The 25,364-nt window shown below is 41.3% G+C and overlaps 2 protein-coding genes across 6 annotated transcripts in view; one reads left to right on the plus strand and one right to left on the minus strand.

Moving 5' to 3' along the window:
- Positions 1-3,135, plus strand: part of arhgap36 (Rho GTPase activating protein 36) — an 88,469-nt gene extending 85,334 nt beyond the window's left edge. For all 5 annotated transcript variants that reach the window (XM_071333335.1, XM_071333329.1, XM_071333332.1 and 2 more), the window contains exon 13: positions 1,542-3,135. In XM_071333335.1, the coding sequence (XP_071189436.1) occupies positions 1,542-1,873 (332 nt within the window). In that variant the 3' untranslated portion in view covers positions 1,874-3,135. The remainder of the gene's footprint in view (positions 1-1,541) is intronic.
- Positions 3,136-3,422: 287 nt separating this feature from the next.
- LOC139534289 (ubiquitin carboxyl-terminal hydrolase 12-like) lies at positions 3,423-24,549 on the minus strand. Its single transcript, XM_071333336.1, has 10 exons — positions 24,137-24,549; positions 21,993-22,073; positions 19,111-19,250; positions 18,890-18,963; positions 18,477-18,736; positions 18,150-18,226; positions 17,847-17,930; positions 16,678-16,875; positions 16,380-16,458; positions 3,423-8,682 (listed from the first exon to the last, which is right to left on the minus strand). The coding sequence occupies exons 1-10, from the start codon at positions 24,497-24,499 to the stop codon at positions 8,581-8,583; spliced, it is 1,458 nt and encodes a 485-aa protein (XP_071189437.1). The 5' UTR covers positions 24,500-24,549; the 3' UTR covers positions 3,423-8,580.
- Between the last annotated feature and the right edge of the window lie 815 nt (positions 24,550-25,364).

Here is a 25,364-nt window from a genome sequence, read left to right on the forward strand (position 1 = left end):
AAAGACAGCAAAGATCCCATTACTCCTGCCAATAGTTGACCAATTAGTCTACTCCCTTCATTCAGTAAGATATTGGACGGTATTGTGAGTGGACACATATGGGAGTACATGGAAAAGAATGATCTGATCACAGCCAATCAGCATGCTTATTGCAACAACAAAAAATCCACTACCACTGAATTGGTTGACATGACTGACCAGAGGCTCTATGCTATAGACAATAGCAGGTTTGTGGATGTACTACTTTTAGATTTTAGTGCATTTCATTTTGTGGATCATGAAATAATTTTGTCAAAATGATTTCATTATGGGTTTAAGGAGGCAGCATTGAATTGGGTACAATCATATCTAACTGATGGGAAACAGTCCACCTATATCAATGGGTCATTTTCTTCCCCTCGTGATTTAAACTGTGGAATACCGCAGGGCAGCTGCCTTGGGCCACTTCTTTACTTAATATATACCAACGACCTTCCTTATGTCTTATCTGAAACTCAAGCTACTATATCTGCAGATTAAACTACAATTTATACAGCAAGATAATCGGTTCAACAGGTACACCAAGCTCTACAAGTAGATCTGGGAAATATCAGAGAGTGGGTTTGCTGGAACAAACTTGTTTTGAACACCAAGAAAACCAAGGTTATGTTGGTCTGTTCCACCAGGAAAAGGTCAACACAGAATGTGATACAATTAAGTATGGAGTGTGTACAAATTGAGTGTCAGAAACCAAACTACTAGGGGTCCAGCTAGACAACTGCTTATCGTGGTCGTCTCAAATAACTCAATGTAAAAAAAAAAAATTACAACTGCATGCATGATCAGAAGGATAGCTAAATATTTACCGGGAAAGATTCTTAAGCAAACAACCCAGGCATTAATTGGGAGTCAGGTGAACTACTGTTCTGTGGTCTGGGGAAATTCATCAGCAAGTGAAATTAGGAGGATGCAGACTGAACAGAAGCAGCAAGGATTGTTTTAAGGTGGAGATATGGTAATTCTGTTGTAGTCGTGCACAATGCTCTCGGTTGGTCATCAATCAACAAGATAATTGGAGAAAAAAAAATGCTTATTTTATTTCACAATGTACACTATTTAAAACAGCCAAACTCCATTCACAATAGTATTCAGTTGGTAAGAGACAGTCATTCAGTAAATGCTAGGAATAGATTGTCCACCATCTGTGTTAGACATAAAAGACAAATAGGCAAAATAACATTTCGATTCAATAAAGAAATTGAATCACTTATCTGAGCAAACCGGAAACCTTTCAAGAAATACTTTCAAACATTTTTTCCCCCAAATATAATAAATTGGAAGGTTGTGCAGGACTATGGTAGATGAAGGAATCAATCTATATTTTCAGACTGTTTAGAGTATTTATCTGGTCAATATGTCAGTGTATTATGTCTGTAACAGTGTGTTATGTGAAAATGTGATCGTATTATAACTTGTATTTTAATGTTTAAGGACTCTTGGAAGATTAGTCCAATTCAGGACTAAAAGAGATCTTAATAAAAATAAAACCTCTCCCTCACCAGGTTCCAACGAGACCCCGTCCAAGTCCATTGGTCAGATGAGACAGTTCCACTCCCACCACAACCTACTGAGTCTGGCCCAGCCCTCCAGTAGCTCCAGAGTCCACCCAGAGGACAGCCAACACCATGCCCAGGAACGGAGGGCTCCGCTGGGCGAAGGTCTGAGCTTCACCATGGGGGCTGCCTCATGCTCCAGCCTGGGAGGACAGGGGGAAAACAGTATCTGGGTGAGGCAGACACCCCAGGAGGAGAAAGAGAAACCCTCTCCTAGTCATACAAGTCATTTTTGGGACTTCTTCACAGGCAAGGGCTCAGGGTCTGAGACCATGGTATGACAGGATAGAACACTGGGTGAGGGTGGGTGGATTGGGACTAGAAATGGCTGGACTGGCCCACCATGCCTTTGTCTGGTCTGCCCGATTGTCATTTCTGGGTGGCTGGGAGGTGGTTGGACCATGTTGAGGGACACTGGTGTAGAGTAGTGTTCATACGAGTGCAAACGTAGACACACATTGTTGTAACGTGTGAACTTATATTTACTATAGAGCCTATATCCCCTCTATCCCTCAACTTTTCCATGATCTCTCGTGATGCTACGCTGAGCTCCATCCAAACAGACAGGAAAAAACATCAGTGGATGTATCCTTTATCTATATTCTGAACCCTCTGTTGGCTAACTGAACACTTCATGTTTTATGCGGCTGAAGACCAAGGAGACGACGGGCAACACTCTGTAAATACATTAGTGTTTTAAACCGTGAAGACTACGGGCTCGATTCAGTTCGTAAAGTTCTGCGTTGTAGCCCGATTGACATTTAAAGACAACGTTGCCATGCTAGCGGAGACTGCATTCACGTTAACCGCTTCCATTTGTCGGCTCAATCGGGAAATTAATTCAATCCCAAGTGCTTTCTCGAATCTCATATATATTGGGTTTGAAACATTGGTTGCCATGACAAGGTGACATTTTTCATATGTACAGAAAAGTATATAATCGTTCAATGTGTTTGCTACATCTTCCTGGTAAAAGGTCACCCCCTTTTACCAGGGGGGGGGGGGGGGGGTTTAACCACATACATCGTTTCTGTCTGGAACTTATCACGCTTCACAGGACTATTTTAATTAACTACCAGGGACAATGTGGCCATAGAGAGCCCATATATTCAATAACTAAAAGAACTACATGAGAATTCAATTGGGCTGAGGATTGAGACAACTTCTTACAGTCAACCTGTCCCTGCCATGTAAATGCAGTATTGTCTGTTTTTTGTATGTATATAAAAATTATGTAGGCTTGTGTGCATCCAGTCTCTGTAATTGTTCTGGACCTTATTGAATTGCAGTATTGATCTTCAACAAAAGACTTGTTCCATGAGGTGCTTGCTATCCTGTAAATATGAATCGCTACTTAACTCTTGTACCATTAGATATACAGTATAGACATTTTTTCTTGGCAATACTTTTCTATACTTTGTAAACAAGCAAGCAATATCCCCTCAAGGTGTAGCTAAATTTCAAACTGTCTATTTTCTTACAGGTGTTTCTTGTATCTTGGAATGTATCTATGTACGCGATCTGAATTAAATGTACAATTGTTGCTTCGTTATCCTTTATTGAATCCAGTGGGGTTGTGGGTAAAACAGATTTAGCAACACAAAACAGGGTTGTTGATTCATAGCTTACTGATGCAAGAAGAAAATTGTATATCCCTTGTGTAATGTTCTATATTTTTGGAAGGTCATCTACTTATGGAAAAGACATGGCCGTGTAGAACAGCAGCAACCCCTGATGGACACAAAGCATCAGCTTTACCAGTACAGTTCTGTAAATGTTCTACTTAGAAAATGTAACAGAACCACCACACACAGAGAGAAAGACAGACACTTTTTCCATCTTAAACCAGTTATTTATTGGAGAAAGTTTAGACAAACATTCTCCCCCCCCCCCCCCAAAACATACAAATTTTCACTGCGTCCGGGCCACGACATCTCACTCTGCACCCCAATAAACACTCCTCCCCTTCTCAAAGTGCACTTCAACTTAAATCACTTTACACATAAGAGCAGTGCCGGGTTCAACTCCTATTATTACATTCTTGGCGAGTTTAAGAAGTGAAATGAACATCTGTGGACAAATCCCCCATGGCAAGTTCAGTTGACTGGGATTGAAATTAAATTACCACCCCAGGTAATGTTTCTAGGACCAGGGATTTTTCCTGATCAGGAAAAACGTCCTGGTCATAATGGAATATGATCAATCGTATAGACCTCTTATTTCAAGCAAGCAATTAATTATACTCCAATAACAACATCTTTATATTTACACATTTTCAATGTCTCCATCCCAAATGGCACCCTATTCCCTATATAGTGCACTACTTTTGACAGCCCTGGTCAAAAGTAGTGCACTACATAGGGAATAGGGTGACATTTGGGACACAAACGTTCTCTCAAATATAACCCCAAATAAATCACAACCCCATTCATCTCAGCTGCCTACACAAGAATGGTAGGTCTAAATTAGTAAAATATATATATAAAAAAGTGAACATCTAGGAAAAAGTGAATAATAATACTTAAAAAGAAAATAACTTCAGACCCTAGTTTTAATTTGTGTTGTTCCCACCCGTGTCTCCTAAACCATCACTACCCCTCTCAAGTTTATGGAAGTATGGTGGTGTATGCGTCCCAAATGGTGCCCTCCTCCCTATGTAGTACAACACATAGGGAATGGGGTGCCATTTGGGACACAACCGGTATGTGTCAGTACATACACAGAATTTCTTTAGAAGAAAATGAACAGCCTCTCCATCATCTCTCCTCGTGTCCTTTCCTTCGCCTAAACCGGTCATAGTCATTGGTTGCGTGAGTAACCTTATTAACCGCTGGGACATGCAAAAATAGTTTCTAACGCATCTTGAAATCATTGTTCCTACAAATTTTGCTGTTGATTTTGAACGGTTAAAGCTGTGCAGGGCTTGTTAGAAGATAGAGTGATGAATCTGCACAGAATAACCGAGGGAAATGAATTGATTCACCACAAATGATCTTATAGCATTGTTTGATGATCATCCCTGATGTTCCCCTGAACTTTCCAATACCTTCCTGATACCTCCAAGTGTCCAAAAATAGAGAATCAGATAATCAAATAGATTGATGGTCTGTTAATAGTATCTTAAATATCATGTGTAGATCAATTTAATATAATGTACAATTTGACTTTGTGACCACCCCCTACCCCCATTCTCTGATGGGAATGCGGCTCGCCCAGCGATTTTGTTTTACTAAAGTGTCTCCCTCTGAAATATTAGTAACTACCAATGATCTACACCGAGGTGAAAAGAACTGGAGTGGTTAAACCAAACACCTAGAAATGGATAGAAAATGTTGCTGTCCCCTACCCAGGTTTTACACATCACTGCAGATGAAGAAAGGAGACGAGGCGAGGAAGCCACGTTAAGACTATTGATACGCACTCGGGAAGCAAAACAGGACACATTGCAGACCAGTGTAGTTTGTTAGTTACATACGAAGCTGCTAGATATAAACACCATTTCCTGCTGCTAAAAGGTAGACTCAGGGATATGACGTAGGTGCGTGCACAAAGCAAACAGCATAGTGGGTCAATTCCCACAACTAAGAGCGCTGAAGCGTGAGGCTAAACATCTCAGCGTGAAGCGAACCCATGCACAGTCGCAAATACTGCGTCTGACTCTGTGGGAGCGATGTCTTGCATGTCGCTCGTCGCAAATATCGGCAGCGCTGTTCGTGGCAACATCATTTCACTGAGTCTACATTACATGTCCCTCTGTCAGTTAGCCTGGAATGCACACTATGGAAAGCTGGGTGACACCTGTTTCTCTGTACTGTGTCCAGCCATGTGTGTCCTGTGGCGTGTGCTCACGATCACGCACTTCAAACACAAATCAACCCAAGCGTGATAATTGACGCCTCATTTCACTCACCTACTACACACACACACCAAAAGTTAGGGAGTTCAGAGACGCAGACAGACAGGGTAGACAGAGTGTGCGTCCCAAATGGCACCCTATTCCTTATGTGCCCTGGTGAAAAGTAGTGCACTACAAAAGATACAGTGTTCCATTGGGGACTCACACAGTGAGAGTGAACCCTATAGGCTAGGAGAGTGTACTAGGTAAATTGTCTAGATCGTAATAGCCTAAATTCAATCATTAATGAGTTTAGCTCCCCCACAATCCAAACACGTTCTAAGTAGAGTAGCAAGTCACACAATCTAGCATTTAAAAAGGGCAATTCCTCCACTTTTCAACCTCATATCTCCAACATCATACCAGTGTCAACATATGCGAAAACAGCGCATTTCCATGATCTCTGGTAAAAAAAAACAAGGGGGAAAAAAAACACTTCTGTGACATCACAAGGTAGGATTAAAGTACAAAACCTTTTTTTTTCAAAACCTGCAAAGACTTTCTAGCCTCGGTGCTGGTACCAAGTTATCGTTACTCATTGTGTATATATTCCTCTTCTATCAGGTTCTCCTTTTTCTCCTCTCTGCATTGTCGGAAAACAAGCATGTTACAAATATTTTTGATTTAGCCAGAGGGAGGGTATTTTCTTGCTCCCCACATCACTGCAAATCTCATGAGTTAGGAAATGTATTTTACCTTTATTTAACTAGGCAAGTCATTAAAGAACAAATTCTTATTTTCAATGACGGCCTAGGAACAGTGGGTTAACTGCCTTGATCAGGGGCAGAACGACAGATCTGCACCTTGTCAGCTCGGTTACTAGTCCAACGCTCTAACCACTAGGCTACCTTGCCGAAATCACAGTTTTAACTTTTAATGATGTCATTGGGTAGAACTTAACTTTATATTTTTTTCCTACAAAATGTAGAAATGCGCATTTTTCACATAGGTAGACAATGGTATTGTGCTGAAGATAATGAAAATGTGGTTGAATTGCCCCTTCAATATCAGTTTAGTTAGGGTTTGCAAAACCAGAATTCCTGGTTGGTGGATTCCAGATTTCCAGCTTATTTCTTCTTGATTTCTGCGAATCTTCCAGACGGGATTTTCCCGGAAGACCTTGGAATTTTGGGAAAGCTACCGGAGTTCTGCAACTCTACACATAACGTAAAATGTTTCGTTTTAGTCCTTCACCAATGTCAACTTCATATTAGTAATTAGTTAACCCTAAAAACAAGCAGCATGTCTTAGACAGTTAGATTTGAGCTCACAAAGGAATAGTTTATGCATTAAAATACAAATTAATATATGGTTGCAGAGTATAGCCTAAAAACACAAAATGGCACTCTATACCCACTAGGGCTCTGGACAAAGGTAGTGCACTATGTAGTGAATAGGGTGCCTAGGTCTCCAACTGGTGGGGTGTGTTTGAGATTTAAGAAAACTCTGGGCCCTAGTCATAGACTACAGCTGAGTCCCTAGGAGACCTGGTCAAAAATAACGCAATATATGTTAGAGAATCGGGTGCCATTAAGGCACAACCTATATATCTAGTACTGGTCAGGATTGGTCAAAACTCCAGGCCCTAAGTATGGGCCAACCAATAAGCAGCCAGTTTCGTACTGTACATTTCAAAAACGGCAGACTGTCTTACATTCAACTTAATACAGGTCAAACTCTGGGCCTAGCTAACATAAAACGCCTCCCGTGTCAGAGCTATGGATCAGGGCCTGTATTCATAAAGCTTCTCAGAGTAAGAGTGCTGATCTAGGATCAGATTTAAAAGGCTAAACTGATCCTAGGTCAGCACTCCTGCTCTGAGACCTTTTATGAATAGTGGGCCTTAATCAACTTATCTTTCTGTTGAGAGTACAGGCTCTGTTCCAATACCTACACCAGCGTATTACTTAGAATGTATTGGGACTTGCATACTTGGTATTGTGCTAGAATAGATATTGGGACAAAGCCTTTTGAAAAGATGAAGTTAGGTTTATTACCCCAACTGGCAGTGTAGCACATACTTAATATTATAAACCAAACAACCGCTATGTTTGGTTTACTTCTACGGTCAAAGAAAATTAACAGGAAATGCGTGTATACCTCAGGCTCTGATTGGAAAGTTCATATCAGGTGACAGGAAGAGGAGCGAAATGTTGCAGCAGCCAATCAGGTTTATACCGCGTTAAAGACGACACAAAGAGGATGGCTGGGTTATGTCCCAAATGACAGCCTACTCCATATATAGTGCTCTACTTATAGAGTGCAGTACATAGGGAACATGCTGTCATTTGAAGCACAGCCATTGACACCAGTGAGATACTTGCTTGCTTAGGAGACAGATATAAGATAAACATCTGGTTGGCAGGTTATTTGTAGTTGGTGGTGTAGTTTGCTGTCGTTGCCAGAGGGGGAAGTTAGAGAGCATATATGCGTGTGTCCCTTTAAAACAGATGGTAATATAGATGTGCAGCTTTCAGCATCTGCACCATGATATAATAAAACACTGCCAGATCTGGGCCGGTGAGCTACAAAGGGACCAAACTCAACTCTCCACCCCGCTCTCCAAACTAACAACAACTGGCAACAAAGTATTGAGAACATTCAGGAAATGGCAGATCCACTTTTCACCAATCCCAAATCCTGTTTAGCCCCTCTGAGTGGCACTAAATATGACAAGGACACCAATAATTGATGAAACACCAGTAAAATGGTGCCACATCAGTAACGGCACACCATGTAAGCAGAGAGCTAGCCAAGCTAACACACCATATATTGCTAATCTGCTGTCAAATCCCAAAAAAAGACAATCAGTACGATGATGATGAAACGGAGGAGAGAGGATGACGAAACATAACAATCCCCGGTACCTGCTCTTCGTTCTACGATGTCATATCAACTGATCAGTTGCTCGGGCATCGTTGGCTCCTGTCTGCTGAAGATCCTCCTCCCTGTATCCTCTCGGCGCTCCACAGCTTCCGCTGTAAAGCCTGAATATTTAAAACAGGTGGTGGGCTAGGTGGTGGCCCCTCCCCTCTATGCTAAGTCCCAATCCCAATGGCCCGTTTCAGCCTTGGGCCGCTGCCATTTGCTGGTTCAGTCCCGGGACTGGTAGAACAGGATGTAACCTGACTCAGAGTTCTTAGAAATGTCAGACGTTAGACCGTAGAACTCCTCGATCGCCTGGGCGTCGATTTTCTATAAAGGAGGAGAAGAGTTAAAGGTTAGGCCGAATCTCAAAATGACATCCTACTATTCCCCATATAAAATCGCAGAACCAAATCGCAAATGTTTGTGTCTGTCACGACACAAACATATAGCGACAGAGTTCACCATATAGTGTGCTACTTTTGGCCAGAGCCCTATCTTTTTACTGTGTTCTGTGTTACTTGTCATATACATTTTGGAAATCTGTAAGACTATACGTCTGCGGTACAACAAATGTGGATCCCCTCAGACGAAAGAGAATAAATTGGTTGTGCGTCTACCGGTTGTGAGGGTAGAGTAGTGAGGCAACAACGTTTACTTGCAGTCCATTCCAATGTCAGTTTCCAGGAGAAAAAAGGTACCTCTCCCTTTCTCCTGGAAACTGAAATTGGAGTGGACTGCGTGCGAGAGTGAGGAGGAAAAGAGGAAGAGAAGAATTTCGAAAAAACCCACAGCAGCCATGTCTACTCTTCTATCCCCTCCCATTCCAAGTTGCCCCTTAGCTACAGATCTAGGATCAGTTTACCTTCTCAAAACCACCACCGTAACACTAGAACTGCTACAGCAGAAATTTGACTGCTCATGAAATGACAACAATTATTACTGCCATTTTTAAAGTTATGGCCCCCTCCTTCCTTGACTTTTCGTAAATAAGTCTAGATAACATATGGTCGTTGCTAGAATCTTAATGTCAATAACAGAACTGGAGTTATAAATCAGTTTTAGGAGGGAATGTCTTTTTCTTTTTTGAATGGTTTTCCCTCGTCGCCCCTCCTTCTCCCGACAGTTGAAGGTGCCCAGTTGATAACTGCCTTGAAACTTAACCTACATTTTTTTTTTTACACATACAGTATAACAGATTAAATAAATGAAGTTAAAGTATGATGGGGTAGAATGTGTGTGTTGATGAGTGAGGGGAGCAAACAATGCCAAATGATGTAAACACCAATTGGGAATGAATAAGAGGGAGGCCCATTCTTTTGTATTGATCTGTTCTAATTATAATCTCAAAATCGATTACATGCTATATCTAGGTTCCAGTTGTATTTTTGCCTAATTCCATATTTATTTTCTCCAAAGTGCTGTTTTCGCCAGGTTTCTGTTTCCCCCGTTTTTTTTAGGTTTACGCTCTCTCCCCCTAAAAAAATGTAATAGAAAAACAACCAAATTGAATGTTTTAAGTCCTCAACAACGCTTAAACCACAAAAGGAGAACACTTGAGGTCTGGAAAAGAAATCTAAGAACTTTTCATTTATGAGTGTAGATATCCTTTAATTTAACTGCACACCAGCAAGAGACTCTTTGATTAGTGGGGTTTCTGTAGCATACATGTGATTGCAGAGTTTGCTAAACAAAATCGCCACTGCATTGACGCAAACAATCATGATATCAAGTAGGCACTAGCTACTTTGTAGTTAACATTTAAATGAGAAGGTTTTTAGGAAAGCCTTTCCATTTACCAGAAGACGCTACACAAAGTGCTAGACGAACGCACACACAGAGACCCGGGTATTCCTGCATTGCCTCTAAAGAAAGTTGAAGGAAAATGTGAATCACTGATGCATTTTGTTAATGTCTTATCAAATTTGGGCATATTAATAAAATGTTCTAATAACTTCAATAAATGTCTTTGTTGTTTGAACTCCGCTTTAATGTCTGGATTCCGTGATTCTGTCTACACCGGCCTACTTGGGAGTCCACGGCGAGAGCGTGCGTCATTCACAATGGCAAGAAGACTAAGACAAACAGATGCACATGCTGCCGCGTTCAAGTTGCTACAAAATCTGAATGAAAATGACATCTCTGATGATTATTCTTCTGATTCTGAGCCTTAGCCTGACCTACACCGCCGAGGCCCAAGTGCAGAAAAACGCGCACTGAACAGGCGTTGATGCCACCACATGAAACTGCGAGGCAGGGACAGAAGAGGGGATGGCACCATTTGGATAGAACAAGGTGGTGACAGTGCTACAGGTTGATTACCACAGAGAGCAGGCCCGACATAATCAAGCAACAACAACAACAAAAAACTACACCAGCAACGCACTCACATTTTTGGTTTGTTTGTTTATGTGACATGGATATGCTCCAACTGATGCCATTGCATGGCACGAAGACGCTACAGTTGCAAAAGTCCGGGAACTTACAATTGGATAACGTATTTCCTGCATATTCCGCAAACCTTCCAACCAGAATTTCGGGAAAAACAGAATTTCTTGAAAGTTCCCGGAGATTTTTAACCCTAGTAGATACACATGAAAGCACGAGCTGACAATAATTTCATAGTTTGGACTAGAGGTCGACTGATTAATCGGAATGGCCGATGAAATCGGGGCCGATTTCAAGTTTTCATAACAATTGAAAATCGGTATTTTTTTTTCCTTTTCTTTTTTCTTTCATCTTTATTTAACTAGGCAAGTCAGTTAAGAACACATTCTTATTTTCAATGACAGCCTAGGAACGTTCTGCCTCAGCAGAACGACAGATTTTTTACCATGTCAGCTCGGGGGATCCAATCTTGCAACCTTACAGTTAACTAGTCCAATGCTCTAACACCTGATTACATTGCACTCCACGAGGAGCCTGCCTGTTACGCGAATGCAGTAAGCTAAGGTAAATTGCTAGCTAGCATTAAACGTATCTTATAAAAAACAATCAATGACTGTCATTGCTCCAATGTGTACTTAACCATAAACATCAATGCCTTTCTTAAAAATCAATACACAAGTATATATATTTTTAAACCTGCATATTTAGCTAAAATAAATCCAGGTTAGCAGGCAAAATTAACCAGGTGAAATTGTGTCATTTCTCTTGCGTTCATTGCACGCAGAGTCAGGGTATATGCAACAGTTTGGGCCGCCTGGCTCTTTGCGAACTAATTTGCCTGAATTTTACATAATTATGACATAACATTGAAGGTTGTGCAATGTAACAGGAATATTTAGACTCATGGATGCCACCCGTTAGATAAAATACGGAACGGAATAAACGTTTTGTTTTCAAGGTGATAGTTTCCGGATTAGTCAAAGGTATATGGTTTAGAGAGAAATAGTCGATGCGTTATAATTCCTGTAATAACTTGCGGCTGAACTTGAAAGAGGTTCCTTCGTTATTTTACCGTTCATGTCTTCCATAGAGAATGTCTTGATCTACTTCAAATAAGGTCTGTGTTTCGTGCAGGCTTAAACCGCCTCGACGTTTTGATACCCGTGTAAATCTCACTAGGATAAGGTAACGTTTGTCAACATATTTTCATAAATCCACTCTACAAAAAAGTTTATCTTCGCTTATATTTAGCCAATATTGATCAGAGTTAACTTGTCCTATGGATATCTACACAGTTATAAAATTGGCAAGGTGGTATAAGCCTACACGAAACACAGACCTTATTTTAAGTGAATCTAAAAATATCCTATGGAATAAATGAATTATCCGCTTTCAGATTTTGCTAGGTGTCATGGGAATTATGACTCGCACTTTGGTCGTCAATTCTTACCATGCCCATTATTAAAATAGGATTTCCTGCATATAGAAATGACAGTTTTTCTTTTCAACATTCACCACAGGTAACTTAAACTCTATCTTTATCAAACAGTTGAGAGTATTTGTCTCCTAAGCAGACGCTTCAGTATCATTGTCACTTCAGAGCTGTGTGTGTGTGTGTATTTATGTATTATATTAAGTTAAAATAAAAGTGTTAATTGTTCATTCAGTATTGTTGGAATTGTCATTATTACAAAAACGTGTTTGTATGATATATATATATATATTTTTTTTAATAAAAATCGTCCGATTAATCGGTATCGGCTTTTTTTGTCCTCCAATAATCCGTATCGGCTTTGAAAAATCATAAATCGGTTGACCTCTAGTTTGGACTGCCGTCAATTCGACATTTCTATTAAATATAATGCCATTATTTCCTTTGTGCTGATTTTCACTATAAATCAAGCACACTTGGCGCTTATAATGATGTGTAGGCTACTGACGTTATCATTATTTGACCGTGCGTCTTGCTGAACGTGCATCTTGGCGAATGGTGTATATTACATTTTGTTGCTGTTACCACGTTCCAAGACATATGCCCTTGAATGTGTTTGTGGTTTATTGTTTTTTACATAGCCTACAGTACCAAACTAATGAAAACGCTATTGTGTTCATATTTTCAAGCATGGTGGTGGATGCATTACGTTATGGGTATGCTTGTCATCTGCAAGGACTAGGGAGTTTTTTGGGATAAAAAGAAACAGAATATAGCTAAGCACAGGCAAAATCCTAGAGGAAAACCTGGTTTAGTCTGCTTTCCAACAGACACATTCATCTTTCTGCAGGACAATAACCTAAAAAATCTATACTGGAGTTGCTTACCAAGACGACTTTGAATGTTCCTGAGTGGCCTAATTACAGTTGACTTATATCATCTTGAAAATGGCTGGCTATCAATGATCAACAACCAACTTGACAAAGCTTGAAGAATTAAAAAAATAATAACGGACAATTATTGTACAATGCAGGTAGGGCTGGGGGAAATGGCATAAAAATCTAAGTTTTTTGGGGCGATTCACTATATATACACATAACTATGTGGACAATCCTTCAAATTAGTGGATTCGGCTAGTTCAGCCACACCCGTTGCTGACAGGTGTATGAAATAGAGCACACAATCTCCATAGACGAGCATTGGCGGAAGAACAGCCTTACTGAAGAGCTCGGTGACTTTCAACGTGGCACCGTCATAGGATGCCACCTTCCCAACAAGTCAGTTTGTCAAATTTGCTGCTCATAAGCGTGGAACTGAGAAAAACTGATTTTATTTACCTTGGTTTCACAGTCACTTAATGCAGTTACTGCTAACATGACGTCCATTTTCTTCAAAACACAACAGAGGCAGGATACATGTATTTAATGTAGCAAAAATGACAAAGCGCACTTATGACCAAATTATTAGTTACTGCCTTTTTGCTTGATAGGGTAGTATACCCTATAACACTATAGTGGGGTGGTAGATGCCTACCTAGTCTCCCCTAGGGCTCACATCAGGTTCCCACATGGTACATACACCATAGGCATACATAATTCAACAAGCTCAGACATATCCACAAAATACTTAGCTCAGACAGATCCAGCTCATGGGCTACATCAGATTTTTATTCACACCGCACAAAAATATAAAAATGCAACATGTAAAGTGTTGGTCCCATGATTCATGAGCTGAAATAAAATATCCCAGAAATGTTCCATAAGCACAAAAAGCTTATTTCTCTTAGATTTTGTGCACACAATTGTTTACATCCCTGTTAGTGAGCATTTCTCCATTGCCAAGATAATCCATCCACCGGTGTTGCATATCAAGAAGCTGATTAAAACAGCATGCTCATTACACAGGTGCACCTTGTGCTAGGGACAATAAAAGGCCACTAAAATGTGCAGATGTCTCAAGTTGAGAGAGCGTACAATTGACATGCGGACCGCAGGAATGTTGAGAGCTATTGCCAGAGAAGTGAATGTTCATTTCTCTACCATAAGCTGCCTCCAACGTTGTTTAAGAGAATTTGTCAGTACGTCCAACCGGCCTCACAACCGCAGACCACATGTAACCAAGGCAGCCCAAGACCTCCACATCCAGATTCTTCACCTGCGGGATCGTCTGAGACCAGCCACCCAAACAGCTGATTAAACTGAGAAGTGTTTCTGTCCGTAATAAAGCCTTTTGGGGGGGGAAAAACTAATTCTGATTGACTGGGCCTGGCTCCCAAGTGGGTGCGCCTATGCCTTCCCAGGCTCACCCATGGCTGCGACCCTGCACAGTCATGTGAAATCCATTGATTAGTGATCTAATAAATGTATTTCAATTGACTGATTACCTTTATGAACTGTAACTCGGTAAAATTGTTGAATGTTGCGTTTATATATATTTTTCAGTATAGAAAGGAAAATTAACGTGCTTATGCGAGAAATGTTCGTGCATCAAATCGTATCGGTTCGTTCTCCAATCAAACCAAATCGTTTCAAAGTAAAACATATCGTTCCTATATCATATCGGAGCCGATGCATCTAGATACGTATCAAATAGTCTTGAAAGGGAAAGATGCACATCCCCAATTAAATTTATTAATTATACTGTTAGAATGTTGCAGTCAGAATGATTAGCTTGAAGGGGCTCCCTCGAGGCCCAGCAGTTCTAGTGTTAAAGGGATAATTTGCCATTTTGGCAATTTTTCTACTTACCCAGAGTCAGATTATCTCATGGATACCCTTTTAATGTCTCCACGTGCAGTTTCAAGGTATTTTCTGGAGCCATTGTACCTAGTATAAGCTCATGACTGGACATCTAGACTGACTATGGGTAAGTAGAAAAAAGGGCTTAACTGTCAAAACGTCTAACTATCCCTTTAACCATTAGACGGTAAACCCACAGCTGATCTGAGACCAGTGTCTTTCCAAGCCCAGTGGAAACGTCAACACTCAGCCAGGTTCTGCTCATCCACCAGATGTTACAATGGGACTCTTTCCATAGCGGAAAAACACTAGACACGGATCAAAGATCAGTTTTGCATTGTTCCACTCTAATGGTTACACTGGGTAAACTGAGTGTATGCTGATTCTAGGTCTGTGCCTATGGAAAGTGTCTACCCGGAGTGGAAAAAGCAGGCCCCTCGATTGCTATAACATACCTCTACACTGTGGGTACATTTGAAACAGAGCCATGTATTACTACTGTGTGGACTCATTCCCCGAATGTGATCTGGACTGAAAACATTTCAACAGACGCAGTAGGCCTACTTGACTTTCAAGTATTTCATAGTGTGTGCTATGCCATGTTTACATGCATTCTTATTTCCTGAGAAAAGCAGGTTGATTATGGGGAGTGTGAGAGAGAGAGGACAGAGAAAGCTAGACTACCATACACGGACAGAAAGATCTCCCCCCTTCGGCTCATCCTACTAACTTATCTAAAACTGGTATTTCCAGTCTGTCTCCCGCTCCCTATTCATAAAGATAACACATTATTAACACAGCCACCTGGAGCTATCTGGGTCGACCGAAGCGGAGCAAGGGATGGAATTCCAGACAACATTGGAAGCGAGTAGGGATCAGACCTTGGTTCAAATACTTTTAGCGTTTGCTCTAGTCTGCCTGGAGTGCCAGATGTTTGGTGTTTACACTCCTTCAGAGTATTCTATTGGTTATATTGTGCCAGGCAAGTTCAATTAAGCACAGATACAAATATTTAAAATGATTGCAAATCATATCTGAACCCAGGTCTGGTATGTAGTAGGGGGATGGACTGGAATGCGGCTTGGAATAGGTCTCTGATGGGTCTCTATGGATGCTGTGAATGAGTGAGTAGAATCAAGCTAACAGTTTATACCATAAAAATAGATGGTGTCATTTGTTGACAACAGGTCGTTATTGGAGGCGCCGTTGGAGACATTTATTGGGAATTTGCGAGTACCTACAGTTAATTTAGCCTTTCTGTTTTGCCCGTCTCCAGCTTTCATACCGTATTGCAACTAAAAACTGTCTTTGAAAACACAGCTGGCGTGTTTGAGGGTCCCATGTACCACAGCCAATCAGCATCTCACTCTTCTCTTTGAACATACTCATTGAAGAAAAACAACCCTTAGAATATAAAGAGATAAGAGTTATCACTAGAAAATAATAGAGTATAGACAAGCTCTCCTTACCTCTACTATGTCGTCATCAAACAAGAGCCAAAATCCATGACTCTTCACTATGGTGATGTAATGACCACGGTTTGGACCACTGGAGAGAGAGGAACATAGACATACACGTTATAGACAGGAGGTACAACTAAAAGTCTATGCTGAGCAGGAGAGAAGAGAGATGGACAGAAACAGAGAACTATTGAAAAGGTGACAGACAAGGGAAGAGCGAGAGAGAAAAAGTCTAAAAACAGACACACACAGATCTCTGGCACAATCTGAGCGAGCGACCACAGATAGTCTCTCTCTCTCCCTTTACCTTCCACAGTGGACGACCACGGCGACCAGGTCGTACATGCGGTCGGGGTTGGTGGCATCTCCTGAGGTGTTGAAGAGGCGGAGCTCCAGGGGGAAGACGACGCGATAGGACAACTTGGTGTAGCGATGCAACTGGTCCATGTACTTAAACCTCTTCAGGTGTAACGCCAGGATCATAGGGAGCTTCTTCACACGCATCCTAATAATAAAGAACATAATAATATATGATATGGAGAGGGAAGGAGTAGGGTTAAAGATCCAAAGCAGCCATTTTTTAATCTCAATAACAAATCATTTCCTGGGTAAAAGAAAATGAGCTTTTAAAGGCAGAGAGGTTAGGAACACTTAAGCAAGAGGCAGTGCTGTATCATGAATACAGTCAAAGGTAAATGGCATTGTTCGGCCCGAAGCGACGGCGTCATTTACTTGGATATGTCCATGATAATGATGTTGATGCGTGATTTTGCCTGGCTCAAGAAAATGCTGTCTCATCTTGTCTGGGGACCATTCAATCTCCATGTATGGTACAGAGATCGACACTCAAAAGTGAAGCATTGTTTCCGAGTCTAGACAGGGAGACGTATATTAACCTCGCTGTACCAAACTAAATGCTAGGATGGAAGCAAGGGGAAATAATGTGTGATAAACACAAGAGATGGTTCGGACAGCAACATGAGATTCTTATGGCGGCGGAGTGATCATTTTCAGATGGAACTGTTAGCAGGCATAGCGTGCCTGTGACGGCCAATAGAGCACGGCTTGGAACGCTGCTTGTCCAATCAGCATCCAAACAACGGGTTGTATAATCTTTCTTATTGGTCTGTTAACTAATTTACCACATGGTGATGTCAACATGGAATGGAAAAACTCCCTCTCACCAAAACAGGCTGAAATTTCAGGTGGTCTTTTCGAACAGCTCTTAAACTAAAAGGACATTATTATAACTTTCACAAAGTATTATTCCAACCTCAGTGGGGAAACATTAAAACACAGGAAATCATGTTTTTTTTGACTGCACTGGGCCTTTAATGTTAGTATTTAAACCTCTTTAGGTGTATCACCGGCAAGCTTCGATCCTGTCTACTAATCACCTACTTACTGTATGTTTGCGCCAACTGCCATTTAAATGCACTTTTGGCCACGTTTTTCCACAGAGACCAGCCAGCTCACCTTTTCTGTGCCTCCTGTTTACTCCGACACTGTTCACAGTAGTACTTGTATTCACTACATAGTGTCTCAGTGTTGCTGAAACCCCTGTGGAGAGAAAAGAAGACGCGCACACACACACAGATGAGTTCTGGAGCATCCACAAAGTGATGTCATTTGGCATATGTATGACTTAACGCTTCCTCTTATTTGGGCCTACTGAACTCTTCAGTTTTTCCTCCATTCATTAATTTATATTTTCCCCTCTATCCCTTTCTCCATCCCCACAGTGGCTCTCTCTCTCTCTGGCAGTACACACACACCTACCTAAGACAGTGCGTGATGGAGGTGTTCTGCTCCACGTCGACAGACAGGTCCAGGAAGTCCTCATCTTTACTGCTCACCTGGACAAGCACAACATTGGTGACATCTACCTCTGTTTAAATACTGTTCAGTAATAGGAAACTGGCATAAATTACAGCTCCTGGCCCCATTCCTCTCCTTCATTTAAAAAACAATGACAGTCTCCATTTTGAATCTCCCCTTACCATTACAATAGTGTCGAGAAACTAGCACAGCCCGGCATCCATTACTGCTCTCTGGCCTATTCATCAACCCATTAACAGTCTCCATCTTGGATCTCCCTCCACTTACAGCTTCACAGTTGAGGCAACGCGTCTCATTGGTCAGGGTTCCCTGGAAGATCTCATGGACCCAGGTCTGCTGTATCTTCTCCCCTTCCTCTCCCTCTCCTCCTCCTGTCCCGCTGCTCCCCCCACCTCCTCCGTTCTGCACCAGTTTTCCGTTCTGCTGTCGCTCCTGGCCCTTCTCCTCCTGGAGCAGGTCAGCGATAGTGTTGAGGAGGTAGTTGAGGAACTCATGGGCATCTTGCTGCATGTAGTTGTCAAACAGCTCTGGAGAGATAAGAGGATAGAGAAAGAGGGGATGAAGGAAGAGTAATGAGCTGTCTAAAGTTGCTACATTTTCTCCAATCTCCATCTATCCTTTCTTTTTCAGGAGCGAGATTAACTTTTCTTTCTCTTTTGCACCCCTCCCATCCTTCTCACCATTCTCCTTCCTCAGACGGGAGATGAACTTCTTAGGAGGGATGACGCCGACCTTCTTCTTTTGTGTAGCGATGCTGTTGAACAGGACATGTTGCCATGAGTTAAAGAAAATTGTAACAAAGTTTCAATTGTAACTTCCCCCCCCCCCCCCCCCATTTCTGATCTATTTTTGGTTCCAAGAACCATTTCATGTGTTCATGTGCACATTCTCTCCCCTTTACCTGTTGAAGAGGTCAGACAGACAGGTGAGCAGGGACTCTTTACGTCTGGGCTGGACCTTGTAGGCCAAGACCTTTTCCCTAAAAGGACGGCAGAAGTAGAGGGCCTGCAGCACAGAGTTACAGTAGCAGGTGTTTCCAAACTAGAGAAGAGGAGAGAGGGAGGAGACGAAAGGAGAGGAGAGGAGAGGTAGAAGTGTGAGAGCATTTGATAAGTCTTGTGTTATGATAGTTGGAAAAAAGGTAATTCAATCTTAATTCAAAAGAAAACACACTAACACTAAAATCCATGGTACTGTAGCTATGGTTATATATTGTGTTTGTGCAGGTGCATGCTGGGAAACTTACAGTTGAAGTCGGAAGTTTACATACACTTATGTTGGAGTCATTAAAACTCGTTTTTCAACCACTCCACAAATGTATTGTTAACAAACTATAGTTTTGGCAAGTCGGTTAGGACATCTACTTTGTGCACGACACAAGAAATCTTTCCAACAATTGTTTACAGACAGATTATTTCACTGTATCACAATTCCAGTGGATCAGAAGTTTACATACACTAGGTTGATTGTGCCTCTAGAGCTAGGGGGCAGAATTTTTATGTTTGGAAGAATAACGTTCCCATTGTAAGCTGCCTATTTCTCAGGTCCAGATGCTAGAATATGCATATAATTGACAGAGTAGGATAGAAAACACTCTAAAGTTTCCAAAACTGTCAAAATATTGTCTGTGAGTATAACAGAACTGATTTTGCAGGCGAAAACCTGAGGAAAACCAACCCGGAAGTGACTCTTATTTTGAAAAATCCCTGTTCCATTGCCTGCCTTTTCTCCATTTAAAGGGATATCAACCAGATTCATTTTCCTGTGGCTTCCTCAGAGTGTGAACAGTCTTTAGACATAGTTTCAAGCTTTTATTTTGAAAAATGAGTGAGATTTATCAAAACGCGTCAGTGGATACACGGATGTCCCTCCATTAGTTGATGCGCTCGACACTGTTTGCTCGACATTTTCTTTCTCTTCAGTATTGAATAGTTTACAGTCCGGTTGAAATATGATCGTTTATTGATGTTAAAAACAACCTGAGGATTGATTATTAAAAACGTTTGACATGTTTCTACGAACTTTACGGATACTCTTTGGAATTTTCGTCAAGCCTTGATGACCTGTCTAAGGCTGTGGAATACTGAACCTAACGTGCCAAACAAATGGAGGTTTTTGAATATAAAAATAATCTTTATCGAACAAAAGGAACATTTATTGTGTAACTGGGAGTCTCGTGAGTGCAAACATCCGAAGATCATCAAAGGTAAGCGATTAATTGTATTGCTTTTCTGGCTTTCGTGACTAATCTACACTCCTGCTAGGTGTTCTTAATGTTATGACTAGTGATCGATAAACTCACACAAACGCTTGGATTGCTTTCGCTGTAAAGCATATTTTCAAAATCTGACACGACAGGTGGATTAACAACAAGCTAAGCTGTGTTTTGCTATATTGCACTTGTGATTTCATGAATATAAATATTTTTTGCAAATTTTTATTTATTTGGCGCTCTGCAATTTAGCGGTTGTTGATGAAAATGATCCCGCTAAAGGGATGGAAATTCCAGAAAATGATGTCATGGCTTTAGAAGCTTCTGATAGGCTAATTGACATAATTTGAGTCAATTGGAGGTGTATTTCAAGGTCTACCTTCAAACTCAGTGCCTCTTTGCTTGACGTCATGGGAAAATCAAAAGAAATCAGCCAAGACCTGGGAAAAAAAGTTGTAGACCTCCACAAGTCTGGTTCATCCTTGGGAGCAATTTCCAAACGTCTGAAGGTACAATGTTCATCTATACAAACAATAGTACGCAAGTATAAACACCATGGGACCACGCAGCCTTCATACCACTCAGGAAGGAGATGCTTTCTGTCTCCTAGAGATGAGCGTACTTTAGTGCGAAAAGTCCAACTCAATCCCAGAACAACAGCAAAGGACCTTGTGAAGATGCTGGAGGTAGCAGGTACAAAAGTATCTATATCCACAGTAAAACGAGTCCTATATCGACATAACCTGAAACGCCGCTCAGCAAGGAAGAAGCCACTGCTCCAAAACCACCTTAAAAAAGCCAGACTACGGTTTGCAACTGCACATGGGGACAAAGATGGTACTTTTTGGAGCAATGGCCTCTGGTCTAATGAAACAAAAATAGAACTGTTTGGCCATACTGACCATTGTTATGTTTGGAGGGAAAAGGGGGAGGCTTGCAAGCTGAAGAACAACATCCCAACCGTGAAGCACGGGGGTGGCAGCATCATGTTGTGGGGGTGCTTTGCTGCAGGAGGGACTGGTGCACTTCACAAAATAGATGGCATCATGAGGGTGGAAAAGTGTGGATATATTGAAGCAACATCTCAAGACATCAGTCAGGAAGTTAAAGCTTGGTCGCAAATGGGTCTTCCAAATGGACAATGACCCCAAGCATACAAGCAAGGATGCCTACAAACCTGACTCAGTTACACCGGCTCTGTCAGGAGGAATGGGCCAAAATTCACCCAACATTGTTGGAAGCTTGTGGAAGGCTACCCAAAACATTTGACCCGAGTTAAACAATTTAAAGGCAATGCTACCAAATACTAATTGAGTATATGTAAACTTCTGACCCACTGGGAATGTGATGAAAAAAATAAATGCTGAAATAAATCACTCTACTATTATTCTAACATTTCACATTCTTAAAATAAAGTGGTGATCCTAAGACAGGGAATTTTTACTAGAATTAAATGTCAGGAATTGTGAAAAAATTAGTTTAACTGTATTTGGCTAAGGTGTATGTAAACTTCCGACTTCAACTGTACATTGATCAACAGCTATGGTTTATATTGTTGTGTTGGTACTTACGTTGACCAATCCAAAGTAGTGTTCATTAACTGGAAACTGTTCCGGTCCGATCTCCTTCTCCAAAGCTGAGGCATTGGCGCCCTGGAAAGTAAAGTATTTAATTTACATAGTGTCTGCTAAATGACAATCTATTGTCCAGTGACTTACAAATCAGTAAGAGTCAAAGGGAGTGCATACCATCAGCCATGTATTCTAGCCAAGAGTGCCAATAATATCCACACTAGAATACTTTTTAGTATGCTCTAATAACTTTTCATGTAGTATGAATATTGGGATATAGCCTAGTTAGATTGGCTATAGGCCTGCCCTCACTATTTCGTATGCTTGGCTACTAGCATATCATGTAGTAGGTCTACTAGTATTAATATTGTGATATAGCCTAGTTAGATTGACTGAAGGCCTGCCCAACACACTGCTTGGACTGTATCCCCACCAATCCCATTTGACCCCTAGGTCTGGTACGTATCGTTATGTAATGATTTTACACGGTATCAAGTGCACCGTCTGCCCGAGACCTGTCCAGTATCATCTTGGGACAGAAGGCGTGGTCCTCCTAGTCCTTATCCATGATTACACATTTATGAATTCATTATGGTGCTCTGTCATCATATAACAATTACCACTGCTGACTGAAATAACTAAAAAAGGTGTGTGTGTCTCATGTGTGATGTTTCCATACGATACAACTGATCTACAAGATGCAGACAGAAGATGCCGGTGAACTGACTAGCTAACCCCTATGAATGAAAACCAAAGGTTATGAATAACTAGCAGTAGCAGGGCTTAAACACACTCAGCACACTCTTAATTTAAAAAAAGGCTGCTTGAAAGATTTCTCCGTGACATCTGGGGTGCATTCATTACGTCTTGCAAACCGAGTATAAATTGAAAGAAACGGGGAGGAACTAATGATGTATATATGCACATCACTGGGAGAGAACTGAATTTGTCCAATAGAAACTCGCAAAATGTTCTCTGTTTGGAGTAAAAGGCCTCTGTTGCAAAAGGTTGTGCAACAGACAAAATGCTTTGTTACAGAATCGCCGTAATGAATACACCCCTGCCATTCATCTCAACTAGCTGTTGGTCTGATACAGCTTGGTGCAGCGGCAGAGGGATGAAATGCGTGTTCAAAATTAATCTGTCACCGGATCAGCGATTAATCTTCTTTATCAGCGACTGGTAGGCGAGTAGATAACCTGTCACTTGTCAATGTGGGGATCCGTGAGAGTAAGATTATGTCACACAGGGTGGCACTTTCCCTGGCATCTTTTATGTTTTGGCAGAGGGACAGGTGAGGAAATTGGTTGAGTTGCATTTCAGGTGGAGCATCTCTCCAGGAATTATTGAATGACACAGCCAGCGTTCTTTCAATCCATAGAATTCAGTTACTGCTGATAGCTACATAACAAACCAATGAAGCCCAAGCTAACGTTAGCTAGCTAACAAGCACTGACCTCTGCAACGGATTTCACATTTCATTGCTGCCTTGAGGTATATGAAAACGATACATATAGAGCGAGATTAGCAGAACACAGCTAACTCACTATGTAGGTAGCTAACTTGCCAGATAAATGTTGCTGGCAAGCATCTATTCGGTAACATTAGCTGGCTAATATTTTAGTTACCTTAATGTAGCTAGCTAGTTGAAGTTGAAAGGTTGACCAATATGATTTCGATAATGTTAGTAGCATAAAACACTTTATCAAATAAAACGCCTAAGATGACGGAGAAAGCAACATAACTACCTAAGTTAGTTAGCTAGACAAGTAACGCCAAATTTAGCTAACTCTGTCAACACTTTGTGGTATTGATAAAACTAGCATTAGCTTGTGGCTAGGCTAACGTTATATGCTAACTAGTTAGCTGGCTCTTATTTGCTAACTAGCTAAAGTTAGCTAGCCCTGTTGATCCACCCATATCTAAAGACCGTGCAGTCTAGTGATACTTTGACTTCTTGAAACCCAACAACTAAACGCATCAATAACAGCCACCTATGTTTGCTTCTCTAGAGAGATGTGCCTAGCTAGCTAACCAACTTTCTGGAAAACCTCAGTCATGTCCTGTTCGACAGGTTAGCTAGCATTCGCCAACTAGCTAGTCGCATAGAAAATAACGGATTTTAAACAGAAAAAATACCGTACCATCGTACAAATCGAGGCGATCTTTCGGACTGTCATCAGTATTTCCATCCGTCTGTCGCCATATTGGACCGAACCCCAATTTGAAAACGTTGACAGCCGCTGCGGCTGTTGGAGTTCAGGGGAGACCTTTTGCACCGTCCAGTTTGGGGATGAGGGAGTGTTGATGCACGGCTCTGACGCTGCACTGTTTCCTCTCAGGCCAGCTTCATGGCGAGAACGAGGCTCGCAGATAAAGTACACGCGCACACACGTTTGTGCACTGGGTGGATTATAATTGACTGGTCGTTGCGCAGATAATAAATCAAAGCAGGCTAAATCGTAGCCTATGCAACTCACTCTCCGGATGTTTAATAGATCAGTCATGCAAGAATGCAGATCCAAGAATGCATGGTCATAGAGAGGCAAAACCGTCAAATACGTGGAACTGTCTTGGTTGAACTAAATTAGGGACAGATCACAATTTATTCGGGGGGAGAAGTGATCCAAAACAGGGGAGGGTTGTCAGACTTGTTTATTTGCTTTGAGGAGGGTTGTGCCTTTGGGGGGGGGGCACAGGTGAGGGGCACAGGTGAGGGTTGTGCCTATTTTTTTCCTGGTTAACATTTGCTCTTTTGCAGGTTTTACTACAGCATTTCTTCCATCCTAGACACATTTTCTCACCTGCTTGCATGCGCCACCCCTATATCAAGGTGTTTTGGTACTTCCCTTATGCACTACTCTTTTCTGTGTGCAAATTTTTACTACAGGTCAGTATAATCTACCAGTCTAAGGTCTATCCTGCCCTCTATCCACCATTCATAGTGACAATAGGCTGACTAGCAATCATACCACACATAAAAGCATTCAAAGCTGCATCAATTTGAATCGATAAGAACCAATAGGAATAGCTGATAGGCAGCAGACAGGCCAGGTGCATCATTGTGCATGAAAGAGCAGTGAAGACATGTAACACACAGCTCCCCTATTGATCTTGTTTGGAAACAATACAATTATCCTACCTAGACTATGATAGTAGTATACAACACCACAATACAATGAATAATTGCGTTATTGTTTCAAGTGAGTACAACATTCTACTCTAGGCTGCAGTGAAAATGTCATTTGAATAATGGCGCAAAAGTTGTGTGATTTGTCTGTTTAATTCGATTTGGATCAATTGTGGGACTAGTCTCAAACGTTTATAAGTTCTAGAAAGGCACTATAGCAGGCCAGTAAGACTGTATTTTTA

Source organism: Salvelinus alpinus, chromosome 11 (genome assembly GCF_045679555.1).
Source record: "Salvelinus alpinus chromosome 11, SLU_Salpinus.1, whole genome shotgun sequence".
NCBI lineage: Eukaryota > Metazoa > Chordata > Actinopteri > Salmoniformes > Salmonidae > Salvelinus > Salvelinus alpinus.